General features: G+C 34.2%; 3 protein-coding genes and 1 non-coding gene across 4 annotated transcripts; 1 reads left to right on the plus strand and 3 right to left on the minus strand.

Moving 5' to 3' along the window:
* The first annotated feature begins 972 nt into the window (after positions 1 to 972).
* On the plus strand, positions 973 to 5,383 carry LOC103845783 (probable aspartic proteinase GIP2). The gene is made up of 2 exons (XM_009122669.3): positions 973 to 4,627; positions 4,896 to 5,383. Exons 1-2 carry the CDS (start codon positions 3,782 to 3,784, stop codon positions 5,298 to 5,300), a joined length of 1,251 nt encoding a protein of 416 aa, XP_009120917.1. The 5' UTR covers positions 973 to 3,781; the 3' UTR covers positions 5,301 to 5,383.
* A 2,036-nt stretch (positions 5,384 to 7,419) lies between these two features.
* Positions 7,420 to 9,725, minus strand: LOC103845784 (probable aspartic proteinase GIP2). The gene is made up of 2 exons (XM_009122670.3): positions 8,584 to 9,725; positions 7,420 to 8,517 (listed from the first exon to the last, which is right to left on the minus strand). The coding sequence occupies exons 1-2, from the start codon at positions 8,915 to 8,917 to the stop codon at positions 7,547 to 7,549; spliced, it is 1,305 nt and encodes a 434-aa protein (XP_009120918.1). The 5' UTR covers positions 8,918 to 9,725; the 3' UTR covers positions 7,420 to 7,546.
* TRNAG-GCC lies at positions 9,064 to 9,134 on the minus strand. Its single transcript has one exon. It is a non-coding gene; the product is annotated as a tRNA-Gly (tRNA).
* Positions 9,726 to 22,095: 12,370 nt separating the features above from the next.
* LOC103845785 (heavy metal-associated isoprenylated plant protein 33) lies at positions 22,096 to 24,501 on the minus strand. The gene is made up of 3 exons (XM_009122671.3): positions 24,299 to 24,501; positions 24,124 to 24,199; positions 22,096 to 23,988 (listed from the first exon to the last, which is right to left on the minus strand). Exons 1-3 carry the CDS (start codon positions 24,326 to 24,328, stop codon positions 22,427 to 22,429), a joined length of 1,668 nt encoding a protein of 555 aa, XP_009120919.1. The 5' UTR covers positions 24,329 to 24,501; the 3' UTR covers positions 22,096 to 22,426.
* Positions 24,502 to 27,201: the final 2,700 nt, after the last annotated feature.

Here is a 27,201-nt window from a genome sequence, read left to right on the forward strand (position 1 = left end):
CATTTAATATTTCAGTATTTGCCTCGTTATTTGGTATGTGTTACTCATTTTACAAAATACTCGTTATTCGTTCTTATAAAATACTTATTACTTTTTATAAGAAGAATAGATAGAGATCCATTGGAGCTAGTTCGACACGCAGAGAGTGAATGTCATGCATGTCGATGCTAATGAAGCGGTGCAACTAGTGTTACAACCAGTGGTTCAAGCTAATATCCCTGGGATAGCCCAAGTCATACGTTTGGGTAATATATGCTTGCTAGATGGATCTTGGACATCTTCTGCTCACTTTAGCGGATGCGGCTGGGTATGGATGGACAGTGTTGGGAATATTCAACTTATGGGAACAAAGAATTTCACTCGACGTGAATCAGCTTTGCATTCGGAAGTAGAAGCACTGCGGTGGGCGATGGAAAATATGCTTCAACATTCAACATGCCAGAACTTTGGGACAGACTGCAAGGAGCTGATTGCAATGTTAAAGGACCCTCAAGATTGGCCAAGCTTTGCGACAGAATTGGAGAGAATATAGACATTACAGATATGCTTTCCGGACTTCAGCATCATTCATGTTCCACGGGCGCGCAATCAGATTTCAGATTTTTTAGCTAAGACTGCAAGATCCTTCCATAGGGAGTTACTTTTTATTGGTTGTTCTATTCCGGTTTGGTTACCCAGACCACCTCAAGTTTGAGTAATAGAATGGCCTTTTGACGTCAAAAAAAAAAAAAAAAATACTTATTACTTTTTAAATAATACTTATTACTTACAAAATAATATTTATCTTGTTTTTGATATTAATTTAATACCAATACAAGTTTAATTAACATGACAGCCCATTACTAAATAAGATATTAATCTCATTGTTCGTTATTCGGCTTAAACTCGTTTCTTTATGTCATGCATAAATATTTCCTTTAAACAATATTTATTTTTTTTAGTAGAGTAAATAAGTAAATTTTCATGTCTAATTCTAATAAACTAATATTTAGTAAGTAATTTTTAAATTTTCAGAAATAATTTAAAATAATTGACGAGTATTTATAAATAGCAAGTAATGAACAAATAATTTGCAAGTAATTCATTTTTGATCAAATATTTGAAAAAGTAAATTCGTGTTTTTAACAAATTAAATACAAGTCAGAAATTTTATTATTCGTGCACAAGTCAAATAGCAAGTACATGTAAAATAGCGAGTACTCGTATTTGCCTTGTGTCCAGTCATTTCATTGTGTGGCTCTGCGTTAGCTGTGTTTATTAAGAGGATTGGCATGTTATACGAAATACTACACGCTATGATCTACCGTCCACGTCAAACAATTTTTAAAAACTTTTACAAATAAAGGGAACATAATATCATAATGAACCATAAAACAATGAAATCTTCTAAACCCGATTGACTTAGGTGTTTGCAGCTGAAACAACTTAAACGCGTCCATCATGGTTTTACGTCCTTTTTTTCCGTTCACGACTTATGGTTTGCCCATGCATCTCCTTAACCTTTGTTGATGGTTGAACATGTCTTTCTCGAAGAATTTTTTTTATCTATAGGTGTCATGAGATCTACCGAATCCATCTTTTTGTGATCTGATGAATTTTCTTCTTCCTCCACATTGACCAATAAAGTAAGCTTGTTAGAACTAAATTTGGGCTCAGCTATTCTACTATACCATCCGCCCACAATATGATGAGTTAGTTGTCAAAGACTCATCTAGATGAGCAATAAGTTAAGTTTCCGGTGAATTTGAAACGCATTGATGGTTATTACTCGAGTTGTATGTATATTGTATCTGTTTATATCAACTTCACGATCCAGCAAGAGTTGATCATATATTGCTATATTAAGATCAGTCCCAGAAGTTAACTAAGAAAATATGAAGTAGCTCCTGCGCGAATTATATTAATACTTTTTTTTAATTATATTGATACTTGAGCAGAGCTTAAATGTTTAATTAAATTATCCTCCAGGATCCACCAACATTTCTCTAATTTTTAAATATAATCTAGCTGTTATCAGGTGTATATATATCTGTCGTATGCATAATTAATAGTGTCTTTTTGCGGGAATGCGTACAATATTTTGTTTCTTTTTTTAAAAGATATCGAATATAAAATAAAACAATCCTATTGGTTGGTGAACCTAGAGGTTCACCCTAGGAAGTGAACCCAAGAATGACTCTACATATGACTCATGTAAATATTATAGGGCGATATAGCCCATTTAAGTATATTGTCCAAGATTTCCTGCAGAAAAAGTAGTCTTTAGATTCATTTGCTGATCCATAGAGAAAGTAAGTTCACTCATCCACATAAGAGATAGGATTCAGAGTAGGTTCCTGAACTTAAACAAACAAACCATGTATTGGAGTCCAACGCTACAAGTCTAAGCAACAAGTCCGACACAATGTCTATAAGCTTAAATAAATGGGAAAACCCCGATGTATGTAGGGCTTCCTAGCAAAGAGTATTATTTGTATATATAAACATGATGTTAAATAAACAAGAGAAGTAGCCTTAAAGTATGATTATTGGGGGTTTTTAGGGTGGATTCTTATCGGAATATAAAAATCCGTTTTTTAACTTTTAACTAAAAAAACTAAGAACCGGCTATTAAATAAGATATTTGCTTTGGTGCAACACACTCCTTTTTAATCTTTTTATTAACCAGTTAAAATATATTTGTCCTTAATTAGTGACAATCTAAGATTACTTCCTTTTCATTTGTTCTTGCACTTTAATAAGCTCTTTATAAGATATTTCTATTCCATATTCACTTGTTCTCCTTTTATTAAGTGCTAAGACCATCATCACTAGGTAGAAATTCCATTGAATTTCTCAATCGAACTTTGAATAACCATAAAATATTGATCTACGAAAAATGACAAATTTCAAAAAAAGTTTTCAAAAATATGGCAAAGTCTATCGACTAGGAGATTATTTTCTCCTCTCTTTTTTACATACTTTATTTTCTTTCTAATAAACTCATTTAGAAACGGCCAGCCTTGTTTATTTTCTTGTGAAAGCATGTGTTTAGGATTTGGAGCTTAACCATAGGTATAGATAGATATAGCTAATCATGAAGTAAACCTTTGACCAAAAAAAAGAGAGATAGATATAGCTAATTAATACTCTATGATGAGTTAGGTGTCAATAATTATCTAGATGAGCAATGAGTTAATGTTTCAGGCAATTTGAAGGCATTGCCATGAACCAATGAAGTTTAAACTTAAACGTGTGAATATGTGATGGTTATTATTTACTCGAGTTGTATGTAATTGTTTATATCAATTCCACGATCCAGCAAGACTTGATCATATATTAAGATCTAGCATAAGAAGTCAGCTAACTTCTTCGAAAAATATAAGAAAATAATAAGTAGCCACCACGTGAATTATATTGATACTTGAGTTGAGCAGCGCTAATTAAAATGATCACTGAAACTATCCTGCAAGTTCCACTGACATTTCTCCAATTTTTCAAATATAATCTAGCTGTTGTCATGTGATCATATATCTATTACACGCATATAATAGTCTCGTTTTTTACCAAAAAGATATATAATAGTCTCGTTACGCGGAAGTGCCCGTAATTTAAACACTAGGACACATATTCAACGTGCTCAAAACATTAAACAATACTAATAAAATAAAATATTTTCATTTTCTTAGATACAAAGTTTATTTTACGTTTATAAATACCTTGCATCTCCATCCACAAACAAACAATCAAAGTCATAACGTTTACAACAAGTAAACCAACAAAAACGACCTAGAAAACAAAGATGGGTGGCCTTACGCGGCTCATCGTTTTTATCTCCATGTTTGCCTCCATTACTCTGATGTCAGAAGCCCAATACCTTCTTCCGATCGTGAAACACGAACCCTCCAAACAATACTACACCGCCTTCGACATCGGATCCGCCGAGAAGTCTTACGCTACCCTCGTCCTCGATCTCGAAACCAACCTAACGTGGCTCAACTGCCGCGAACTCAAATCTTTATCATCGCTCCGCCTCATCACTTGCCAGAGCTCCACCTGCAAGTCCATCCCCGGCAGTGGCTGCGACGGAAAATATTGTCTTTACCGCCAACCAAACCCTCTCGGCAAACCCGTCACCGGCCGTGTAGTCCAAGACAAAGCCACCTTCTCCACTACAGACGGCGGAAGACAACTCTCCGAAGTCTCTCTCCCCCGCTTCACATTCTCCTGCGCCACCCAAGGCCTTTCCCTTCCGATCGCCGGAGTTCTCGGTCTTTCCCCGGCCGGAGAGTTTCCGTTCTGGAGACAGGTGACGAGAGCGTTTAACGTCATCCCCAAGTTCGCTCTCTGCTTGCCTTCTTCCGTCTTCGACGTCGGTCATTTCTATGTCGGTGGCGTTAACGGCTATATTATCCCGCCGTTCACTGGTAGCAGTAATCCCATTCCGATGAATCTGACGCCGTTGAAAAACATTGAGTCGGGAAAATATATAATATCCCCCACGTCAATCTACGTCGACGGAGTTCCTTTATCGTTGAACCCAAGTTTGCTTGAAGGCGGAGCAAAGCTCAGCACGGTGGTTACTTACACCGTTCTACAAACCGATATCTACAATGCTCTTGCTAGTGCGTTTACGCTTAAAGCAAAGGTATTAATTAAATAACACACTTTTATTTTAATAATATATACATATAATATTTTGTCAACTTATTTTAAATGTTTAAACAGCAAAAAAAAAACTCTTTTAGTTTTGTTATCTGTGAAAACGTAGTTAACTCTATATACTATTACACACAAATAACAAGACTGTTTTATTTAATGAACTAATAAATTTGATTTTTGATCTTCGATTTGAAATATTTGTGTGTAATAGATTTGCTGATCATATCTGTTTGGATTTAACTATGTTTTTACAGGAAATAGGAATGTCCGAGGTCCCAGGAATGCCTGAGTTCCCAGGATTTACACCATTTAAAACCTGCTTTGAAGAAGGCAGTTCCAGGAGGGACGTAGAGGAGTTCATGAACGTGCCGGTGATAGAGATTGGGCTGCCAGGGAGGGCAGGGGAGGTGAAGTGGAAGTTTCACGGTGCGAACACGGTGGTGAGAGTGTTGGAGACGGTGATTTGCTTGGCATTCGCCGACGGAGGAAAGAAACCTACTGAGCCGATGGTCATTGGGACACATCAGCTTCAAGACTATATGATCGAATTCGATTTGAGCACAACGCGTATGGCTTTTAGTGACTCACTCTTGAGCCATAAGACTAGCTGTTCTGCGTGGCCTTCCCGGAGACAGGATCATTCACACATGATGTTATAAAGATATCGTCTTTGACTATTTCAGCTTTTACTTGTGTTCCAATAAAAAAATTGAATAAAATTTATCATCAGTTCTTATACAAATCAAGTCATGCAAATTTTAAAAATTGCAAGTAATTTATTTTATCTTCTTTTTCATTATCTACTTCCTACTCTATTTAAACATCAGTCATACTCCATCATCTATCTGATCTCATTTTTAACTAAATTAATAATCTAAAAGCGAATACTAAAAGTTTCCATAATAATAGTTATTTCTTCCATTGGTAATAACAAAAATAGAATGCTTGTAAATAAACCTACCCAAGGTCCCAATCTTTGCTAGAAAGATACCAATGACCCTTCACGGGAACGGTAAAGTTTGTGATTATTATATGATACAAATATCACTTCCATTGTAGTTACCATACAACAATCCCTTCTTTGATCAACTTGTTCCTATTCCTTATTAGATACCAAAAACCCACTTACGTTGATCAAAGACAAAGGCACAAGCCCCTACTACACAAGCTTTACAAACTTCCCTCGACGCCAGCGTCTGAAAACCAAAGACCCACTTACGTTGATCAAAGACAAAGGCACAAACCTCTACTACACAAACCTTAGCGACGGAAACAACTCTCACATCACTCATAGCCTTTCCATAGATCTCAATTAAAGGCGGCTCAGCCGTTCCTTCTTTTTTTATACATTTTCTAATATGTTATTTTTAAGCTGTGAGATATTCATATAAAAACTTCCAGTGAATTCTTTCAAAAAAAAAAACTTTCCAGTGAAAATGCAGCGAATCAAGCATTGGAACAATGCATGCCTAAGTACGAAAACGTTGACCTATTTAAAAATCACACCGAAATAGATATATAGCTTTGGCTTCCACGAGATTTAAAAGAAAATTATTATATCATGTGTACCATGTGGCCTAGATATCATTGATCGCATACATAGTTGCATTCTGTATTTTAACTGCTACTGCCTCGATCGCAAGATAATCTCACATGGGTTCCTTCATATTTTTTTGTAGCAGCTCTATGTACAATTGTACATTAACCATCTAGCAACCACAATAAATAGTAAAAATATATGCACGCTCATGTGAACCATGTGGTCCAGATATCATACATAAACACAAGACTTTTTCTTGGGTTCACCTCCTAGGGTGAACCTAAAAGGTTCACTAACCAATAGAAAATTGTCATTTTAGATCTAGTATCTTTTAATTAAGGAAACAAAATAACTTGCCAAATTATATTATGCTTTTAAAATAAAAAATAAAAGATTAAATAAATAAAAATAACAATAGTTCTAAAAAAAATATTTGTTTTTAAAATTTAGAGTTAAGTGTTTAAGATTTATAATTTAGAATTTATCCAAATGTTTAGTGTTTTTCCAAGGGTTTAGGTTTTACCTCAGAGTTTAGGGTTTACCCAAGGATTTAGGGTTTTTCCAAGGGTTTAGGGTTTAGGATTAGAGTTTAGGGTTTAGAGTTTTGTTGACAACATGTTTAGTGTTTTCCAAGGGTTTAGGGTTTACCCAAAGATTTAGGGTTTACCCAAGGGTTTAGGGTTTAGGATTTGAGTTTAGGGTTTAGTATTAGAGTTTAGGGTTTAGTGTTTTGTTGACAACATTTTTTTTTTAAATTCGTTTTTTATATATTATTTTTATTTATTTTGAAATTTTATTTTGAAAAAATAATATAATTTGCCAAGTTATTTGGTTTTCTTAATTAAAAGATATTAGATCTAAACTAACAATTTTTTATTGGTTGGTGAACCTAAAGGTTCACCCTAGGGGTGAACCCAAGAATAACTCTAAAGACAATATGAATTTTAATTACTACTGTCGACAGAAGATCTCATATGGATTCCTACGAATATATTTTTCTAGCTCTGATCATTTACTACTCATAATAATAAAATAAACCTAGTATTTTTTGGGATACTATTTGACAAGAAAATTCCAATTAATATATTTTAGTAGATTTTAAATTTCTGTTGTGATTTTAAGATATTTCCCTAAAGTTTATTAGTTAAGTACTTATATACCGATTTACATTCTAACTTCTTTAGTTCAGCTAAAATCATCTAAAAGTCATTAAAAAAATCATTTCAAATCTCCCCGAATAAAATTCACTCCGCTTTAATGTTTTTATTTTAGGCTTGACCAATACTCGTGGTTTCCTTATTGGGCCAGATTCAAGAAGAAAGGCAAAAGAATCTCAAAACAGTTTAACAACATACGAACGATCCATCACGAATTGGTGTCTTTACGACACCAATCTGTTGCAACTGGTCTAAAACGAGAACAAGAAGTGTTATGTCGACGAAGAGAAGAAGTGAAACTAAGCTTCGATGACTGAAGATCAATCTCCACCAAGTTATCCTCCATCTGATACCCTCCAATCACCATCATCTCTCCTCCTTCCACAAACGCCAAACACATCACACCTTTCTCCTTCACAACCACCATTGAATTCCAGCCGTAGATTCTCCATCTCCCGCCACTGCTCCCCACCGCTAAATCAATCACTGGAACATCCTCCATCTTAAACCCCTTCTTCACTCTATAACATACCTCGAAAGGAGACACTACTGTCTCTGCTTCGACCATATTCTTCGCGTTGGCCTTGCCTCTGAACTCTTTAACAAAACGTTCGTAGATCGAACGGTGCAAAACGGTGAAAGGAGTCACCGTGCTGAGCTTAGAGACTATCGAACTCTCTAAACGTAACGCCTTTCCATCGATTTCGATAGATTTGACCTCGAAGAAGTATTCATCTGAGGCTTTGTCAGTTATCAGCGACACGGTGGTGAAGAGAGTAGAAGCGTCGTCACGTAACGGCGGGAGGAAGTACGGACCGCCGCCGATGAAAAGATCTCCGAAACCAGAGTCCTCTGTTTTCGAAGGCAAACAGAGCGCGAATTTGGAAGAGAGCTGCGACGGGAGAGAAAGTGCGTTTCTTGACAGACTAAGCAACCCCTGAGCTTCCGAAGGAAACCCCTCGAAGCTTCTCCGGCCGACGCAGGCGAGTGTCACCGGCGGAGACTGGAATCGAGATCCGAAGCTTAAGCCGTCAGGTGTAGAGTAGAAGAACATTACATCTTCGCTCAAGGATCCAGCACGTGACGTGTTATCCACGGGGTTGTAGGGGTTTATCCCACAAGGATGGTCGGAGCATCCAGGTTTGACTTTTTCTCCGGCGCCGGAGCAGACCCACCAATCTGAAAGACTTTCTTTTTACTATGTTTTTATAAAGTTAGAATCAATGTATAGTTGAATATTCTGACCTGGTGTGGGCACATTGAAAGGGCTTGTGGGGTTGTGGAGATTGCATTTGGGGGAGTCAAAATCGATCGGAGTATAAGAAGAGGAAGAGTAGCCGGAGAAGCAGTCTAACCAGGTGTAAGGTTGGGATAGGTCGATGACGAAGCTGACGGAGACGGTGATGTTGGTTCCTATGTCGATGGAGGTGAAGTACAGATTGGTGATTGGGTCTTTGATCACCGTTTGGATTAATGCATGAGGTTTATTTGGCCATGTTGCGACGGCGGCGGAGACGAAGAGGAGGAGGAGATGTACACGGTCCATTTTGTTGTTAAGCATTGACTTTGAGAATGCCATCAATCTTTATTTGAGTTCAAGATATGTTGATATACGATGTAGCATACAAAATAACTAAATTTGACAGCGAAAGATATAATAGTATCATACAGTTCGCTGACCTTCAGTTTTAAATAGCTCTGGAGGAATTTTAAAATTAAAAAATATGCACCAGCCGGGAATCGAACCCGGGTCTGTACCGTGGCAGGGTACTATTCTACCACTAGACCACTGGTGCTTGTGTTATTCTCTCTCTTGATGATATATAACCTATCATTTCTTAGCTTATCTCATTACTGATTCATTTAATTTTTTTGTTCAATATAAAAGTTTCTGTTTGTTTTCACATTTCATGATGCTCCACCATATGAACTTTACATAAGTCTCACCCTTGTTAACCCACTGTTGTATATTTCGTATTTGAAACTCGGAACATTGTTTATGCTAATGAACCCAAACATATTGGGCCTTGATCTGAACCTATAAATATGAAGTACTGTAAATATAATTAAATATATTTAAGCCCAAAGAAATCGAAAAGCCCATTCATATTTCATCTGTTAAGTACACTAACTAAATCATTTTTTTTTCCTTGCATCCCAATTTGTTTTGATATGTTGCCGTCTTTTTATAAGATACTAGAGATTTTTTCCGCGCTTCGCGCGGATTGTGTCTTATAAATTTATTTTATTTATAATATTATTTGTCGGTTTTTTTATATTAATTTCTTGTATTTTTAATGTCAGTTTTTCTTAATTTAAATTTATATGTTTATAATTTTTCATTTTTCTTGTTGTAGATGGAGAATTATAGTTTTATTGATAGTTTTTGTATGTTACATAAACTTTTTGAAATTTTAAAATAATATTATATATAGTATAATTAACACATTAAAGAAGAGAAACATATTTAGGCACAATTTACACAGGTTTTATATGCATAATTTTAAACATTATATATGTATATATTATAAGTTTGAAACATGTAAATGCTTTCTAAAACTAAATACTTGTTCTGAGTTTACATAACTTATCGAAAGTTTTATCTATTTTTAAATTCAAATCACAGAAAAAAATATCAAAAAGTCAGTACATATGGGTTTTTTGGGCTTTTAAACAATTGGATAAAATTTGACCGAGCCAAAGATTTTCACACAATATGTTCTTTTTTCTTCAAATTGCGAAGAGCCTATAGGCATAAGAGAACTCTATTCATATAAAATTCACATCTATGCATTTTGACAAAGAATAATTTTAACCATCTTTAATTTCGGAATGGACCATCTTCAGTCATATACGCTATTTTCTCTATGATTCAAATCTTACAATTTTAATATATGTGCAGATTTCCATGTGAAAAAACACGCACGCCATTTATCATTCAACCTATTACTTTTTCAAAAATAAACACTATAATCCTCGTTTGGTTAGCTCCACAAACTAATCTCTTTGGATCAGTTTACTAAAAAATATGGATACTAATGTCAGAAAAGAATATAAACACTATCAACAACAAATATTGGCACAAGACTATTTGGTTCAAGGAACATATTCCACGTAATGCGTTTATATCATGGCTGGCTTTGCGGAGAAGACTGCCAACCAAAGATCGCTTGAGGCGTTAGGGGTTAAATGTCTCAGGAACGTGTGTCCTTTGTAATCTGGAAATAGAGACTCACCATCATCTCTTCTTTGAGTGCTCTTTCTCTCGCTTGATATGGGAGCCTTTTGCTGCTGAAGTTTGGATTTCTCTTCCGGCTGATCTACACTCTGTTGCAGCCTGGATCAATCAACCTCGCGTCAACACAGATGTGCATGCTACTCTAGTCATCAAGCTCTACTTTCAGTCAGCCATCTACCTGCTGTGGAAAGAGCGTAATGCTCGTGTGTTCACAGCTGTCTTCGCACCTTCATCAGTCATCCTTGCCTCTCTCGACCGTATGATGCGTAACCGTCTCCTCTCTTACCCGGCAAGTTCTTCTTTCTCCTCTTCTCTACTTCTTTTTTATCTTTCTTGTATAAGACCTCCTTAAGGCTTTTTTTACCTTGAGTTGTTGTTGGTTGTTTTTGTTTCTTTGCTGTAATAAGTTGTTTAAAAGCAACAGTGTAACCTTTCAGAAAATGATAATTTTAACATCTTACCAAATAAAACAACAACAAATATTGACTTATTTATGTGAATATATATTTTATTTTAAATCATTTTAGTGGACGGAGAAATCACCATAATTTGTACAACAAATTTTCTTAGATTCACCTCATCATACTCACCATTTTACCATTTTAATTACATAATTTTACATGAGCTTCTTCACCCTTCCCGGTTATTTTCTCTTTATTTATAACTACAATATAAAGTTATAAACTATATATTATAAATTAATAATTTATTTACCCCTTAAAGTCTAAAGATTAAAGATAGAACATAATTCAATATAGATATATGATTCTATTAATAAATTAGCAGTTACAAATTTGAAATTTTTAGAAATATCAAAAGTTGTGTTAGTTAATTATCTTCTAAATTATGTCTATTGCTAATTTTTTTTTATGAGAATATTTTGGTTGAGGTGGATAGTCTCAAAAGCCTTGAATTTAGTCCATTTTATATAGTAGGATAGTATCATATGATCATTGGTAATTGGTAATTGGTAAATCAACTTGTCAATCAACAACTATTTATAATAGTGGGAATCCTATGCTCATTGTACGATGCAATTGATTGCTCTTTAGAAATAAAAATAGATGGCTTTTAATAATGGATTTTGAAATTTTATACAATTATTATCGTTAAAAAACTCAATGATAATTTTTTATGTAATTATTTATTTTTACATGTTTATTACGTGAATAATAGTAATACTCATTTGTCATTCATAGTAAATTGATGTGTTTACTGTTTAGAGCATTATAATGAACATTCTCAACAATGTAAAATCCAAACTTGATGGCTTCAAAAAGAGTCTCTAGTCACTTGATGGTAAACCACGACTTTCAGAATCCATTTCCAAACCACTACAACATTACAAAGCAAAAGCACAAGATATCTATCTACCAATAATAGTTTGCATCTCAGTGCAAAAAGCTTAATAACCTAACATTCCAATTGAAGAAGTGTGTACACACAACTACTAAAAAACGTTATCAAGTATAACTTTCCCCAGTTTGATCCAAAAAAAGTATAACTTATTAACTTTCCCAGCAAATTTTTAAAACTGACCCATTGGATGATGTTGTGCAATCACTCACATGATCCACTTGCTGTTCCTGTCTCTTTATGTGGTGGTGTCCTTTTCATACAAAGCCATCGAGGGGTTTTGTGCAATTACAGTCCTCAGATTCTCTGTGATCTCTCTTTTTGAAGTTAGAACATTTCGTACCAATCACTTTATCTAACTCCTATTTACTACACTGCTTCACATGCCCAAACATTTGTACCCAGTAACTTTTTTTTCTTTTTTTGTTCACATCCGCCGATGTCTTAATTTATTTTCCTGATAAATTGATTGTTTTGGTTCTAAAGTACTTTCTCTTTAATTGCCCGGTTAAGGAAAATTAAAATCTACCTATTACGAATTAGTATGTTGGTAAGTACTAAGTATGTAGAGAGAGGGGGTGTAATAATGAGGCGTGGGGTGTTGTGAAGTATGGAGAAAAGTGGCGCTCACTTGCTTGAAACTATTTTAGAATTTTTACCCAGAAATTATTAATTATTTTATAGTAGTATTATTGTAAGATATTTATCTGTGTAAATATTATTAGAGATTGACATTGGACCACTGATCACAAAGTGCGAGAGGAATACATTTTTACGGAGGCAAAGCGAATGTGTAACAACATACCTTAGAAGTCAGTGAAGATGAATTCTTTGTCCAGGTAAAAATATTTTTGCTAGTTATACAATTCATGGGAATAATGTTAATAATCAAATATAGAGTTGGGTTCAAACTTAGGAATTAGCAATACACCTTCACTAATTTTTCTTCTTTTTGTTTAATAAAATCATTTTCTCTGCACACTATGTCACTACGGAATCCTACTGGTACTTAACTCATTAGTCTGATTGCAGATAAAGAAACTCATTAATCTGATTATTTATATTTTGAATGTTCGTCGTACGTTTTCAATATATTTTCAATTGAATTACCATCATCTGATTCTTTTTAGTTTGGTGTAATTGTTTGTAAATCTACACTAAGAGAATACCTGTATAATTCAAAGTTCTAGCCGCAACTTAGTTGATCATTTTCCGTATATTTCTTTGGCCAGTTTGTTAATGGTGTTACTTAAAAACTTATGTTTGTCATTTATCATATTTTGAAAATTAACCGCAGTGTTTTAGAGCTTTTTGTATGTAAAGGAAAGGAAAATAAAAATAAAAATAAAATGTATATACTCTATTTAGATATTAATATTCTGAAATAAAATAACGTAATATTTTCAGTATAATTTTACATGATTTTAGGTGCAGGAACAGAATAATTGTTCTTTTACATGGGTACAGAACTACACGAATAGATAAGCTATCTATATACTCATAATGAATGGCTAGAGAGGCATAATTGGGGTGGGTATATATAATTAACAAAAATAACAATTATACAAAAAAAAATGCAAGATATTTGATGAGAATTGGTGAAGTGGAGCTGGAGCTGGAGCTCAGACCCGTCTTGTTTAGTTAGATAAATGTTATCCTATCTTTCACGACGTGGTGCTATCAGAAACATGTCTGGCGCTCGAATACAACAATTTCAATTCGTATACTTGTAACAAATATATAAAAAAACAAATCAGAAGAAACAAGATAAATGAAAGGATTGGTATCGACCAAAATTCCACCACTTTGTTGAATCGATCGTATGCATTATAAGGACAAGTCTTTTCTGATAAGCTTCTTTTGGATCATATGATAATTGATCATCTTTGCACTATACATTAATTTACACACACCTATACATAACAGTGTATTTTATATAAAAAACAAATTATTAGTTGTAAAAGAAAAAAACTGTGGCGACATTATGGGTTGTCAAAATAATTAAATAAACATTATTTTTATCTACATGTTTTTTTTCTGAAAAAAGCTTATTTTTATCTACATGTTGACTCACTAAAATATCTCAGCGCCTCTCAATATTGCATATATTTATCGAAATTGCTTAGTATTTTAAGTTTTCCTTAAACCCGTGAGCCGCGACCCTCCTTCGTGTCATGTTGCTTGATTCCTTCAACTCTCTTATATATTACACATGTTTTTGTCGCTAGCACACCCCTTACAGATACATGCACACTTAAATTCGACGATTACGAATGCACGTTAATGAGTAAAAATGTAGTGTACATGTATCCAGAAATTGAAGTACAGTCTTTAATTAGTCCAGCTATGTTCACACTTCACAGTCATTTAGTTTGATTTTATACGAACAAATCGCTTGGATTTAGTAGTTTAGGAACACGTCAGAGGTTTTGAATATCAACGTGAATTGAGACTTCTAAGAAGAAAAAAAACGTGAACTGAGACTGACATAACAAACTAAATAATAGTACAAATTTATACAAGAAATATGGCATATTCACTCTTATTCCCTGCCATTTTTTTCTTGAACAATTTAATACAAGCCGTTAATTGTTGTGTGTTTTCGTTCCCGCTATTGATTTGATTTTGAACTATGTGAATTAAGGTTAAGCGAAAACGCGAAGATGCAAATATCACCCGACTTATAGAACAATTTAAAATCAATATTTTATGTGTGGAATCAGATAAAATAATACAGACAATAAAACTGATAATTGAAACAATTTAATAAAAGCGTTGGATTCCAATGTAAAATTCTAATTTTATTTTAAAAATTAAATAACTCCATAATAGAGTTGAATTTATTATAACCTTACTTTACAAACGGAACGAAGAATAAAATAATGAAACAAATAAAATAATCATTATATTTATAGAATAAATCTATATTTATTCTATTATAAAATAAAAATGGAATGAAATATAAACATTTCATATTCCAAATTCTATTTTGGAATAAATTATGGAGTTAGGTTAAAAATACCCTAAGCAATTCAAGAAGGTTTACTTTAGGTTAATAGTAGTACCGTAGAACTGTAAGGCAGCGTGTCCTTCAGTTATTGGTAGTCAAAGACTTTTAGTTTTAGGCTTTTAGCGTACTTGCTTAGTTATTTGTCAAAGTGATCTTTACTTTGCTTCGTATATCAGCTTCACGTGAGCCATTAAATTTCCTCTTTTTTCTCTCCAAAAGTCAACACGCTTATAACTTTTAGAAAATATTACAGTATAGGTCAGTTTTCGAGTTTATAATTACAGTGTAGGTCAGTTTATACTACCAACACACTTTTCTCTCTCTTTCAACATACTTTCAGCACACTTTTTCGTTTCTAAGCATATGCAAAAGCCAAAAATACCCCTCTATTATTATTTTTATTTTTATTTGAGATTTAACTAAACTATTAAATTTTCGTTGGGCAAATCATGTGGTTTTGAAGCAATTACTTTTAATATTAAAACCTTATCTTTTTTTTCTGTGATCCAACTACCACACCGTAAATCTGCTTCGGGCTCAAGCTTCAATTTTTTTCATCGGTTTCTCCAATTTGTCAAAGTTTCCACTTGCTTAGTTTGGTGTCTCTCTTATCTATGTTTCGACGCACTGCCATCCCTCCCGACGTCGTATAATCTGCTCCTTTGCGTATCTTAGTTGTTGTCAACCTTCGCACCACGACCTCAATCCATGACGGCTCCTAGGCAGTATAATATGTCTGAAAATTTTACTCCTCGTTGCGGTTGTGCTCAATCCACGAGGATCAACAGATGGATCGATCTTGTTCAGCTACTTTGGACGGATCGATCTGGTTCACAAAGAACGACCAATCCATTATATCCAATTTTATAATTTTGCACCCCTCGTCTTTTAGCTTCTTCTATTGTTTGTCACAAACTTTCAAAATTGTCTGTATAACCTCTTTAATTGACCACATATTCTCAGTTATACCTCCAACCAATAATATGCAAATTTCTATGCAAATACAACATAAACATCTAAAATGCATCCAACAATGATTTATATGAGCTAAAATAAGATATTATAAATCATTAAAAATATAATATATGAAAGAGCTATAAACATATCAGCTAAAAAGAGAGAGACGAGGTGTGATTATTTAATCATGGACTCATAAATATTGAGAAACTTGTCCATATGTACAATTATCCACATGTACACTTGTCCAACTATCCACATATACGCTTGTCAACATGTATACAATACACCAGTATCTTTTGCATTGTTCATTTGATTTGTATTCTTTTACTTATTATCAAGTGCTGGTTTTAAAATTCCTTTGTAGTACTTACATATTTGATAACATATGGATATCTACACAAATAAATATGAAGCTTAATCAAAGATTGGAGGGCTTCTTTGTGTACACGTGTACACCTTTTATATGATATCCACATGTACACATTAACGTGTACATAAATGTTTAGTTGTTAAACATTTCATTTGTATTCTTTTAGCTATTATCAAGTGTTGGTTTCAGAATCACTTTGTAATACTACCATATTTGCTGACATATGGATATCTAGACAAATAAATATGGATGCTTAATCCAAGATTAGAGGGATTCTTTGTGTACACGTATATACTTTATATATCCGCATGTACGTATTAACGTGTACAACTTTTCCATGATATCCACGTAATCAAACCTCTATTGATTAGAGAACTTTCGCAACACCTCGTCAAAGTGCCGTTGTCATTTTTCGTTCCAGTTCCTTCAGATTTACATTCTCTTGATTAAGGTGCAGCTGAGACGGAGATTGAGACGGAAATTGAGCCAGAGCAAAGCTACATTGGTTAATTCGCCAAACTCTCTTTGCCTTCATCTTTCTATGAGTCTAATTCGACTCGGATCTTCTTCTCTCACCAGCTCCTATGGAAGATGGAGGTGGAGATGAAGAAAAAATAGATTGGACCCATGGTTTACGAATAGAGACACAATTTTGATTCAGAAAAATCCACCATTCGAACATAAGAAATGTGTAAGAACGCTTGAAATTTTTTGTTCATGTGTTTCAGATTTTAATAATTTTATCGAAAACGCACATCATCGACAGAAAACAGAGATGTGGTTGGTAAAAGAAGAACATGATGAAAGAGATGAAGAAGAAAAAGTAATTTTAATTTTAAAAATGTGTGGCTGTAAATAAAAGACTTAAGAATTATGCATTTTTTATTCTAGAAACCAGTCAACTGGTTCAAATCGCTTTAAGATAAAAAAAGGTGAGTGTAATTGTTTAGTTAAGGCCAATTCAGTCATTTTATTATCACAAATTACCTCAGTAGCACAAAGTGCCTTAGAATGTAATAAAAAAGAGAAAACTGCTCTAGAGTGTAAATGACTCTAACTTTTATAATGGGACTGTGACTGACCGTAAGGAGAAAAGCAATAAAACAATAATAGGAAAGGTAAAAGTAAAAGTTTTCCAAATATGATCAACAGAAGGGAAACAAATAACGGAGAGTCCAGGTTCTATTCCAATGCATAATTGATTTACGTTTGGTAGGTTTTTATATGAAAAAGCGTTTGTAAAAGCAAAAACATGGATTGACCATTTCGGTGGGTGGTTACAAATACAAGTAAATGCATAATTAAGGAATGTTTCACCTTTATTGCAATTTCTATCAACTAAGAAAACTCGAAAATGTTCCTAGACCGAACCTGAAATTAGCTTATACTAGTTTTATTTTAGATCGACGTTCCCTTGTTTTGTTAACCACAAAATTAACATATCAAATTCAAGACACTAGATTTTGGAACTTTCTCTTATTTCTTTTTTCAGTGAACTTTATACTGCTTAGTTTAAACTTTACATATATACATGAGACACTATATACACTAGAAGAGGTTTCGGAAAACATGTAATTATTCAGTATGTTAATACCACTCGCTTATGTTAAATCAATATCTGTGGGATATAAAATAAAACCCTCCTCTTTAGAATGCCTTCACAAAAAAAAAAACTCCTCTTTAGATATTAATTTTTGAAGCAAAAAAGTTGAAAGCGCTTACTTTATTTTTCTGAGTGTTCTCGCTAGCTTGCTGTCAAACGATTCATCGTTCATGAGATCTTGATTTCCAAATAAGACAGATTTGACTTTTGTTGGTTTGTAATATTCACTCTTACATCATCGGAAACACAAGCAAGTCTCTTCATGTGCTCATTTCCTTCTCCATTAATCTCTTTTCGGGGTTCTCAATATCACACACTCTCTTTCTATTTCCTTCACATCCATCTCTGTATTTTAACATCTTCAAAAAACTTGTATAGAATGTTTATTTCGAACCAACATGTATTTTTATTATTATGTCAAAGATTATATAAAGAAGGTTAGACCGTTTATTCTATTTTTTACTATAAAATAGATTAATTCTATAATAGAGTTTAGTTTGCTCTAATTGTACTATATTTTAAAGTAAAAAATAGAGTAATGAACCAAAAAATATATTTTATATTTGGAGTAAACCTATTTTTCACTCTATTAGAGCATCTCCAAAAGACATTATATTTTGAAGTTTCTAAAACTCTATATTCGAAGTTTAAAAGTGTTTTTCTCCAAAATAAAAATTTAATTTCAAAACTATTTGTATTTTATCTTATGGTCCTTATATTTTTCATAATTATTTTAAATTCATATAAATTTTGTAAATAACTAAGCACATATATACAAATATTACAACAATTAACTAATAAAATGTTATATTAAAATACAAATTTTAAATAGAAATAACATAATTATTAAACTTCAAGAAAATAATCATATTATTCCATAAAACTATTTTCGTAATACATATATGATCAACTAGTATATCTCTAAGTAAAAAATAACTCTCTTTATTTTTAATTTGTAGATCACAAATTAAAAATTGTTGAAATCAAGTGATTTTAAACTTGTAAATACACTAGATCTGAACAAAAAAGTAAAAGAGGAAAATAAATATTGCTAAAAGACTTAACTTCTATCAATGATATTAAAACTCAGTGAATACATTCAATCTGATAAAAAATAATCATACAAATTAAACATCAAAACAAAAACCATCTTCAGTTACACAAAATTTGTTTGGCCAATATTTTGGAGATTTTGGAGGTTCTGAATCAATTTTACATGACTACTAGTGTTGTAATATTTAAATTTGTGTAATAGTTATATCTTCATGTAATTTTTGAAAAGATTTTTTGTTGCTAAGTTTCTTTTGTATTGTTGTTGTTTAAATCTAGTTTTAAAATATTTTAAATCTTATTTTAAAGTTGTGTTTAATTTTATGTGTAAAACTTAAATTTATAATAAAAATTGAAATTTTATGAGATATGAATATTTTTAGAATTAGTACAATAAACGAAAAAATATTTAAGAATTATAAATATAATATGTAATTGTAGGGATCAAAATGCAATTAAAATATGAAACTTCAAATTTGAAGTTTTGAAAAGTGAAACTTCAATATAGAGTTTCACTCCTCAAAACTTCAAATTTGAAGTTTTTTTTTAGAGAGCCAAAAACTTTATATTTGAAGTTATAGAGTATATTTTAGAGATAGAGTAAAAAATAAAGTACCATTTAAATTTTTTTTTTTATTTTAACAGTAAAAAATAGAATGAAGTTGGAAATGCTTTTAGGGAGCTTTTTTGAATCATCTTTCCCAACACATCACCGATACATATATATATGGTCGATACTGGATATTTGTTTGACAAATTTGTATGAGAAAATTTGGATGTTCTTCTTTGTTAAAATACGGATTTGAATACTTAGATTTTGTGGATATCCGGATATCATCTCCAGTTTATATGACCCATATTGGAATATATGTTTACTCGTTTAGTATTTAGATAAAGTTTTGGTCACATATTAAATTGGTGATCAACTTAGACTGGACTCCACGATAGTCAAATAAGCATAAGTTAAATTAACGAATAGGTGAATCGGCTAGTGCCCGCAATTCGAACGGTATGCAGGTTTCCATGGTACGGATAGGGAACATTTGCGTTAATTTATAAAGCTCCTTTGTTTTTTTCTCTCTCTCTGAAAGTAATTATGAAGCATACCAACTTTATAAATTATTTAGCAAAAAAAAAAAACTTTTAAAAATTACGTGACCCTTGTAGTACTAAATTCTTAAAATTTTGTCTTTATTTATCCCGTATATGTGACATGACAACTATGGCAATTTAACGGCGTTAACCATCTCATAACTCATTCGTAACCGGCGAGCAAGCAGGGTGAGTGAAGGAACTCAGGTCCCACGCGTCTCCTCGAATGGCGAGCTTTCTCTCTGGCGCCATCTGGTCTGTGGGTTCTACAATCGGACGGCTGTGCTGCAGACGTTAAAACTCTCAATAATTCAATGTTGATGACTTGGCATTATATCACTGGACAGCTACTGAACACGAAAGTTATCTGACTAGCCAAGCTCGGAACAGAAGCTAACCTCTTTAGTTTCATTTACTCTAGTTATCAAAATTTTGGCAAAAACTATTAGTAATAAATATTTATAAAACAACTTTTTAAATAGGTTATGGTTATAATAAGAGAAGCTTCTTAAATTTGTAGATTTATAGGTGATTGTTGTAGTTCTTTTCTTTTTATAGCAACTATAATTTTTTATTCTAAGAGTGCAACAAGTGTATTTATCTCCTCAACAGCTTTAAAAATGACGGGGACATCTTACCAGCAGTTTATGTTGATGTTTTTACTCGAATTCAAATCCAAATAAATGCTTGAATTAAAAAAAACTTCAAACGCATATGTTTTTGTGAACACTGAAAATTAACCTTTTTGCTCGTAGTCTAAATGAAATGAAATTATGAAACTATATGAATTGACAAAAAGGTAAAGAAACTATGGGACCCAAAGTGAAAAGATGGGTTTATTTGTCAACACCGTAACGGGTTTGGGTTGGTAAAGTGTAAACGCAGTTTTGAGCCTTGCTGGTCTTCTCATTACACCGTTACTAGTTTGGTGATTCACCATGGGGATAACGCTAGAGCTGGAAAAACCAACAACCTATGAACAAGTGTCGGAATTTGAGCAGACTGTTCTGAGCCTTGCTTGTCTTCTCACTGCAACGTTACTCTGGTCCAAACAAAGAATTAATCTGATTTATGTGTGTAGTAACTGCCGCATACAAGAGTTTTAAATTAAACAAAAAAACCCTTAAAGAAATAAAAGGCAGAATACGTATGAAAGAAGCAAAATCTTGACGAATCCAAAACGCTTCTTTTATAAGTTTGTGTGTGATATATACATCGAAAACATTTAAAACAGAAAAGCATGAGAAGGAGAAGAAACGTGTGCTGAGTCTGTGACGCAAATCACTAATAACTGCCGCAAGCATCCATTTAATTTCACATATAGGTCCCACTCAGCATCCATATCATCATCATCATCCTTGATCCACTTCATTCACAACAGTAACATCATCATAGTGATTATGATGACGATGATGATCATCTGTAGTTTTTCAATATACGCTTTAAGTTTTGAAGAGATTGAACCGGCCTAATCACACATTAGCAACCCAAAGACTAATCACCCTAACGTTTATCGCAAGCAAATTAAGCTCGTTCACATATGCCATAAAGTATCAATGAAATAAATAGATCAAGAAATATTAAGTTTATTACTTTTTTTTGGTCAGCGTTTTATTACTTCTTTTTCACTAAACAAGTAGTCTTGAAAAGCAGATGTTGTCATATCCTCACATTGAGCGTTTTTTATTGTTTTTCTTTTGTAAAAAATAAACTGATCTGTTTACTTTTAGTCTTTGTAATCTTTTTTTCCTTTTAGAAATCTATTCAAACCTGATAATAAAAGCGAAAGACTAAAGCTAAAACCAAATGGACAAAATGATCTAAAATAATAGTGGGTGGGACAATTCCAATTCCATTTCTCCATTATTTTGGCCCAATTTGAAAAAGAAAATAAACAAACATTAATTGTAAAAAAAATATATAAAAGAGTTTAGTGAATTAAAGGTGTCAATATCACTAAATACCCACATATTTTAATTTCAGAAAGGGTTTGGTATCTAGTATCTACCAAACTTGTTCAACGCATTTGAGTATATTCTTTTTACGACTAACTAATCATATGAGTAAAGAACTTTGCATAATAGAAAACACATTCCATATTTATTAATTTCTGAAACACATAAACAACTATGAACACCAGGGTCTCATTAAGAAAGCAAGAACCCAGAGAAAAAAAACAAGAACTGCAATGTAAAATATTTGTTTGATTTTATATTATCATACTATATATATTACTTAAGAACTATCACAAATTAGAAATAAATCCTAATATAACTTAGGATTCGATCCGTTGGAATAAAAAAAAGAAGGATTCTAACAACCCCAAATAATTAAGAAAAACCCCATTTCCATGTATAATCACAGACGAGAAGGATACACAAACCATGGAAGCTTTGTTTTTTTGTTTGCTCACATAATATTGCAGCTTGATGTGTTCTCATCATTGAAATAATTAGAATACTGATCACCACCATGAGGCGGATAAGGGTATGGATACGGGTACGGGTAAGGATGTTGTTGGTGCGGTTGAGGTGGCAAATAGTTGACCTCGGGTGGTGGCCGAGCGTACATCATCGGTTGGAACCGCTCGTTGCCCATGGCTCGTTGCTGGTTCATAACCGCTGCTAAGTATTGTTGCTGTTGTTGTTGCTGCTGCTGTTGTAAGTAGGGATTTCCCGGCATTGAGTCTTGGCCGCCTCCCGAACCAGCATGGCCTTGGAAATATCCTGGCGGGGCTCCTGCAGCTGAGCCACCACCGCCACCTCCTGGACCCATCGCAGGTAATCCTTGAACCGCTTGCATATTATTACCCATTGGACCAGGACCACCACCCATTGATGGTAGACTACCCATTGGCCCACCCATTGGCATGTTCATGGTCTGAGGTCCGCCATTGCCACCTCCCAATGGACGGAAACCTGGTGGGAGTCCTCCACCCATGGGTCCTCCTCCGCCTCCGCCACCACCACCACCACCAGCACCACCCTTTTTGCCTCCGTTGGGACCACCTATCATCTGGCCTCCTCCTTTATTATTACCGTTAGGACCTCCACCACCTCCGCCATTTTTTACATCTAATGGAGGACCACCACCGTTTTTACCGCCGTTCTTTCCTCCGCCTTGATTTGGATTCCCCACATTACCGCCACCACCTCCACCGGGGGGACCTCCCTTCATACCACCATTACCTCCGCCGCCGCCAGGCATTTGAACAGGAAAAGGAACACCACCGGGGCCTCCTTTACCCACAATTTTGCCACCGGCGGGTCCAGGACCACCACCGCCGTTATTCTGAGCGTTGGGCATCATCATGTTACCTCCACCACCACCCATCATAGGCTTCATCTTGTTAGGCGGAGGGTGGTCGTCAAACTCGTCATCGTCCAACTCATCATCATCGTCGAACTCATCATCATCAAACTCGTCATCATCACTGAAATCGTCGTCATCATCTTCAGGAACATCAAACTTCACAGCCTTCTGATTAGGACTCTGAGGGTTCTTGTTCATGGGAACAGAGCCAGGTCCCGGACCCTTTAACTGAGGTGGAGGAAGCTTCAGATCTTGAAACGCTTTCATCTGCTGAAGCTGTTGAAGCTGCTGAAGTTGCTGAGGATTCAGCTGCTGCATCTGTTGTGGAGTTAACTGTGGAAGAATCATCTTCGGCGGCCCACCACCGCCACCTCCACCGCCTCCGCCACCTCCGCCACCGCCACCACCTCCCTTCTGGCCTTTGTTATTGTTTCCACCGCCGCCACCGCCACCACCTTTGCCGCCGTGGTCAATCTGCATGCCTTTGAGCTGATTAGCCAAGTTGGGTTGGTTCTGATTGGTGTTATTTGCCTTTGGAGCTCCCCAGATTTCGGCATGTTTACCAGATTTCAAGAGCTTCTTGATCAGGACCGAAGGTTCAACGTTTCCGGACACTGTCACTTTCCCTTGCTCTGCGTCTATCTTTGTCGTGAAAACACCTGTTTCAGGTCCGAAAACAACATAGCGTAAGTCAATTGAAGTCTTTAGTCAAATCAGAATTAAAGTGAAAATTTTCGCAAGTCAAAATGTAGAAGGTGATATTTTGGAAGATCTTTGTTTTTTAGCTTCTCTACCTTCAATCTTCTGCAAGATTTTCTTCACTTTCTGCTTACAACCATCACAGTGAATATTCACTTTAAGAACACAAGTCTACACAAGAAAACATCACAACAACAGAGTAAGCTCTCATATTAAATATTAGAATAATACCATCGAAACAGGAAGATATAATGTGGTGAGCAAACAAACCTGTATCTTCATAAACTCTTCTTTACTCATTTTTCTAATTTTAATTGAAATATTCTATCTCGCTAGATCTGAGAAAAACTCCTCTGGTTCTTGAAAGTTAGATGTGCACAATCAAGAACGTAGAACAATGTAAAGGAGAATTAAAACGATTATGAATTACATATAGTAATAGAGAGAGGGAGAGGTAGTAATAATGAGGCGTGGGGTGTAGTGAAGTATGGAGAAAAGTGGGGCCTACTCACTTCTAAATCCACCGTACATTAGAAAGATTCCCATATTAGATACATGGGTCCCGCTACGTTTCCAGTAACTGACGATCCTCGCCGTTGATTATTATTTTCCCATATCGAGTGTTTTTTTTAGTCTGCGTTGCACCGAAGTATTACTACTACTCATCGGCTCGACCCAGCTCGGCTCTTCGAACCGGTTTGATTTTCCGGTACACTTATAGGTATTTTTCTCTGGTACTTGTAGGCTTTAACTTCCCTTTTGACCGCTCACCTACATCATGCAGATAGGATGATTTCTTTGTTATTCGCTCTTTTTGACAGACGTAACAAGCAAATCAAGAATCTGTTGATTTATTCATCAGTTTAATAAAAAAAAGGAAAAATTGAAGTTAGAATATTGTTACGACTTTCCCATTATTTATTGTTTCTTTTTGAAGCTACATAGATCTTGCATTAGTTTTTTTTTTTTTTTTTTTTTTTTGGTCGAACCTTTTATCATTAATACCTTAAACATTCATTACAGAGTTTCTCCTCCCTACAGGAGAGATTGAAAACACAGACAGAGCATCTTTCGCAATACGGTCTGCAACATGGTTACAATTACGAGAGATGAACTGAAAAGAGATAGAGTTTAGGGAGTTGCTCATTCCCCTGATTCCATGGATGATTCCTTTGAGAGCAACCACAGAACATTGTCCTGTGAGCAGGCCAACTAGACATTTGGAGTCCGTGAAACAGACTACGTCCTTGAAACCCGACGCTATAGCCATAGATCTTGCATTAGTTATGAAACACTTAGACGATCGGTTGCAGTATGCTTTCGATATATGAGACATTGTATTGATAGCCATCACAAGACCAAACGGCGCATGCATTGTGTCATCATCTCAAACAGTAGTCTTAGTATGGCCAAAACGAACTAATCTCTGTATGCAAATGAACGTTATCTGGAACAAAGATTTTCAGGTTTTTCTGAAGATGTTGCATCTAGAATTCTCTTCGTAGGCTGTGGATGATGTGACTGTGACCTGCCATGCACGTTTTGAATGTCGCGGAGAACAGGTTGATCGACCTTCTTCTGAAAATGATAATGTTTGTGATGTTCATTTGTCATTAGTTGGTTTATAATTGGAAAAGTATCCTTATAAAAAATAAAACAATGCAAATTTAAAACTAGCGACGAGTGTGAGTGACACGAGCTATATAGAGATTGACACTGGACCACTGATCATAGATTGTGAGTGAAATTAAATTTTAGTTTTTACCAAGGCAAAGCGAATGTGGTGTAACAATATACCTTAGAAGTCAGTGAAGAATTATTCTTTGTCCAAGTAAAAAACAATTAGCCTTTTCAATTCAAGGGAATAATGTTATTAATCAAATACAGAGTTGGGTTCAAACTTGGGAATCAGCAAACAAATATTAAGAACATAATCAGGCATCGGACCATAATTAAAGGGTTTTGTCGGTCATGTTTTAGACCAACCCATCTCTTTTGTAGGGCTAAGTAACAATATTTACGTTCCCAGCCATCCAACATATATTTATAGTGTTATTATGTCGATAATTTAATATACTGGGTGTAAGTATTTATATAGTAGTACTAAGCAACTTGTTCAACCAGTAAATTCTAGTGACAATGAGAAAGGACTTCAGTGTTCAGAAAACAAACTTTGCAAATCGCAACAAGCATATGTCCAAACACATGACATTAAATTGCGTAATTTTGTTTAACTTTCGCCAGTCAATAAGTCGATGGGAAGAGGAAAATGCTAGCCGTTGAGATTGAAGAAAGGATAGCCGGAAGCAGCAAGTGTATTGGACATCGCCATGTGAGCATCACTGACACTAGACCGTGTTGGGTCTTGAGCCATCTCTACTTCGAACTCCTCACTTTGACTCTTACAAGTCTTACTCTTCTTTTAACTCACTTTATCATTTAATTAATTTAAACACCTTCACTAATTTCTTCTTCTTTTCTAAATAAAATAATTGTTACCACCCTCCCTACGAGCCTAACCCGTACTTTATTAACTCATTAATCTGATTATATTATACCATCTCTATATTTATAATGTCCGCAGTACGTTTTTTATATTCTTACAGTTGAATTACCATCATGTGATTTTTTTAGTTTGGTCTTTTTAAATTCACACAAAGGACAATATTTAATTTAAGTCTTGACCAAAACTTTAGTTGACCATTTTCACTATTTATTTGGCCAATTTGTTTAATGGTGCTATTAATAAAATACTGTTTGTCATTTATCACATTTAAAAATTAATCACTGTATTTAGAGGGTTCTCGTGTGTGTAAAGGAAAAATAAAATAAATCATATACTTTATGAGTAAAGGCAAAACAAAAATATATATTACTTGTATAAAATGCATCGGTACTTGTAAAAGTAAATTAACATATAATCTTGCCTTCTTGGTATATAACAGAAAATAAATCAATATTTAGAATAAATACAAGACCATAATATATTCAATAGATTTCTCTGATTTTTTTTTTGAAAAATATTTCCTCTGAATAACTGTTAAATTTCCTTTTAGACATAATAATAAATTTTATTTTATTTTGGTACAGAACTACACAAATAAATAAGTTATATGTATTTCATAACGAATGGCTAATAAATAGGCAGAGATTATAGGGTGAGTACATGATAT

Source organism: Brassica rapa, chromosome A10, assembly GCF_000309985.2.
Source record: "Brassica rapa cultivar Chiifu-401-42 chromosome A10, CAAS_Brap_v3.01, whole genome shotgun sequence".
NCBI lineage: Eukaryota > Viridiplantae > Streptophyta > Magnoliopsida > Brassicales > Brassicaceae > Brassica > Brassica rapa.

What these genes read in the sequence shown, in the direction of transcription:
- LOC103845785 (XM_009122671.3), bottom strand. Translation starts at nt 24,328, where the DNA reads ATGAGTAAAGAAGAGTTTATGAAGATACAG. An exon ending in AAGAGTTTATGAAGATACAG is followed by an intron (nt 24,200 to 24,298) that starts GTTTGTTTGCTC and finishes TTTCTTGTGTAG; the next exon opens with ACTTGTGTTCTTAAAGTGAA. An exon ending in AATCTTGCAGAAGATTGAAG is followed by an intron (nt 23,989 to 24,123) that starts GTAGAGAAGCTA and finishes GACCTGAAACAG; the next exon opens with GTGTTTTCACGACAAAGATA.
- LOC103845784 (XM_009122670.3), bottom strand. Translation starts at nt 8,917, where the DNA reads ATGGCATTCTCAAAGTCAATGCTTAACAACAAAATGGACCGTGTACAT. An exon ending in TTTCAATGTGCCCACACCAG is followed by an intron (nt 8,518 to 8,583) that starts GTCAGAATATTC and finishes AAAGTCTTTCAG; the next exon opens with ATTGGTGGGTCTGCTCCGGC.
- LOC103845783 (XM_009122669.3), top strand. Translation starts at nt 3,782, where the DNA reads ATGGGTGGCCTTACGCGGCTCATCGTTTTTATCTCCATGTTTGCCTCC. An exon ending in CGTTTACGCTTAAAGCAAAG is followed by an intron (nt 4,628 to 4,895) that starts GTATTAATTAAA and finishes ATGTTTTTACAG; the next exon opens with GAAATAGGAATGTCCGAGGT.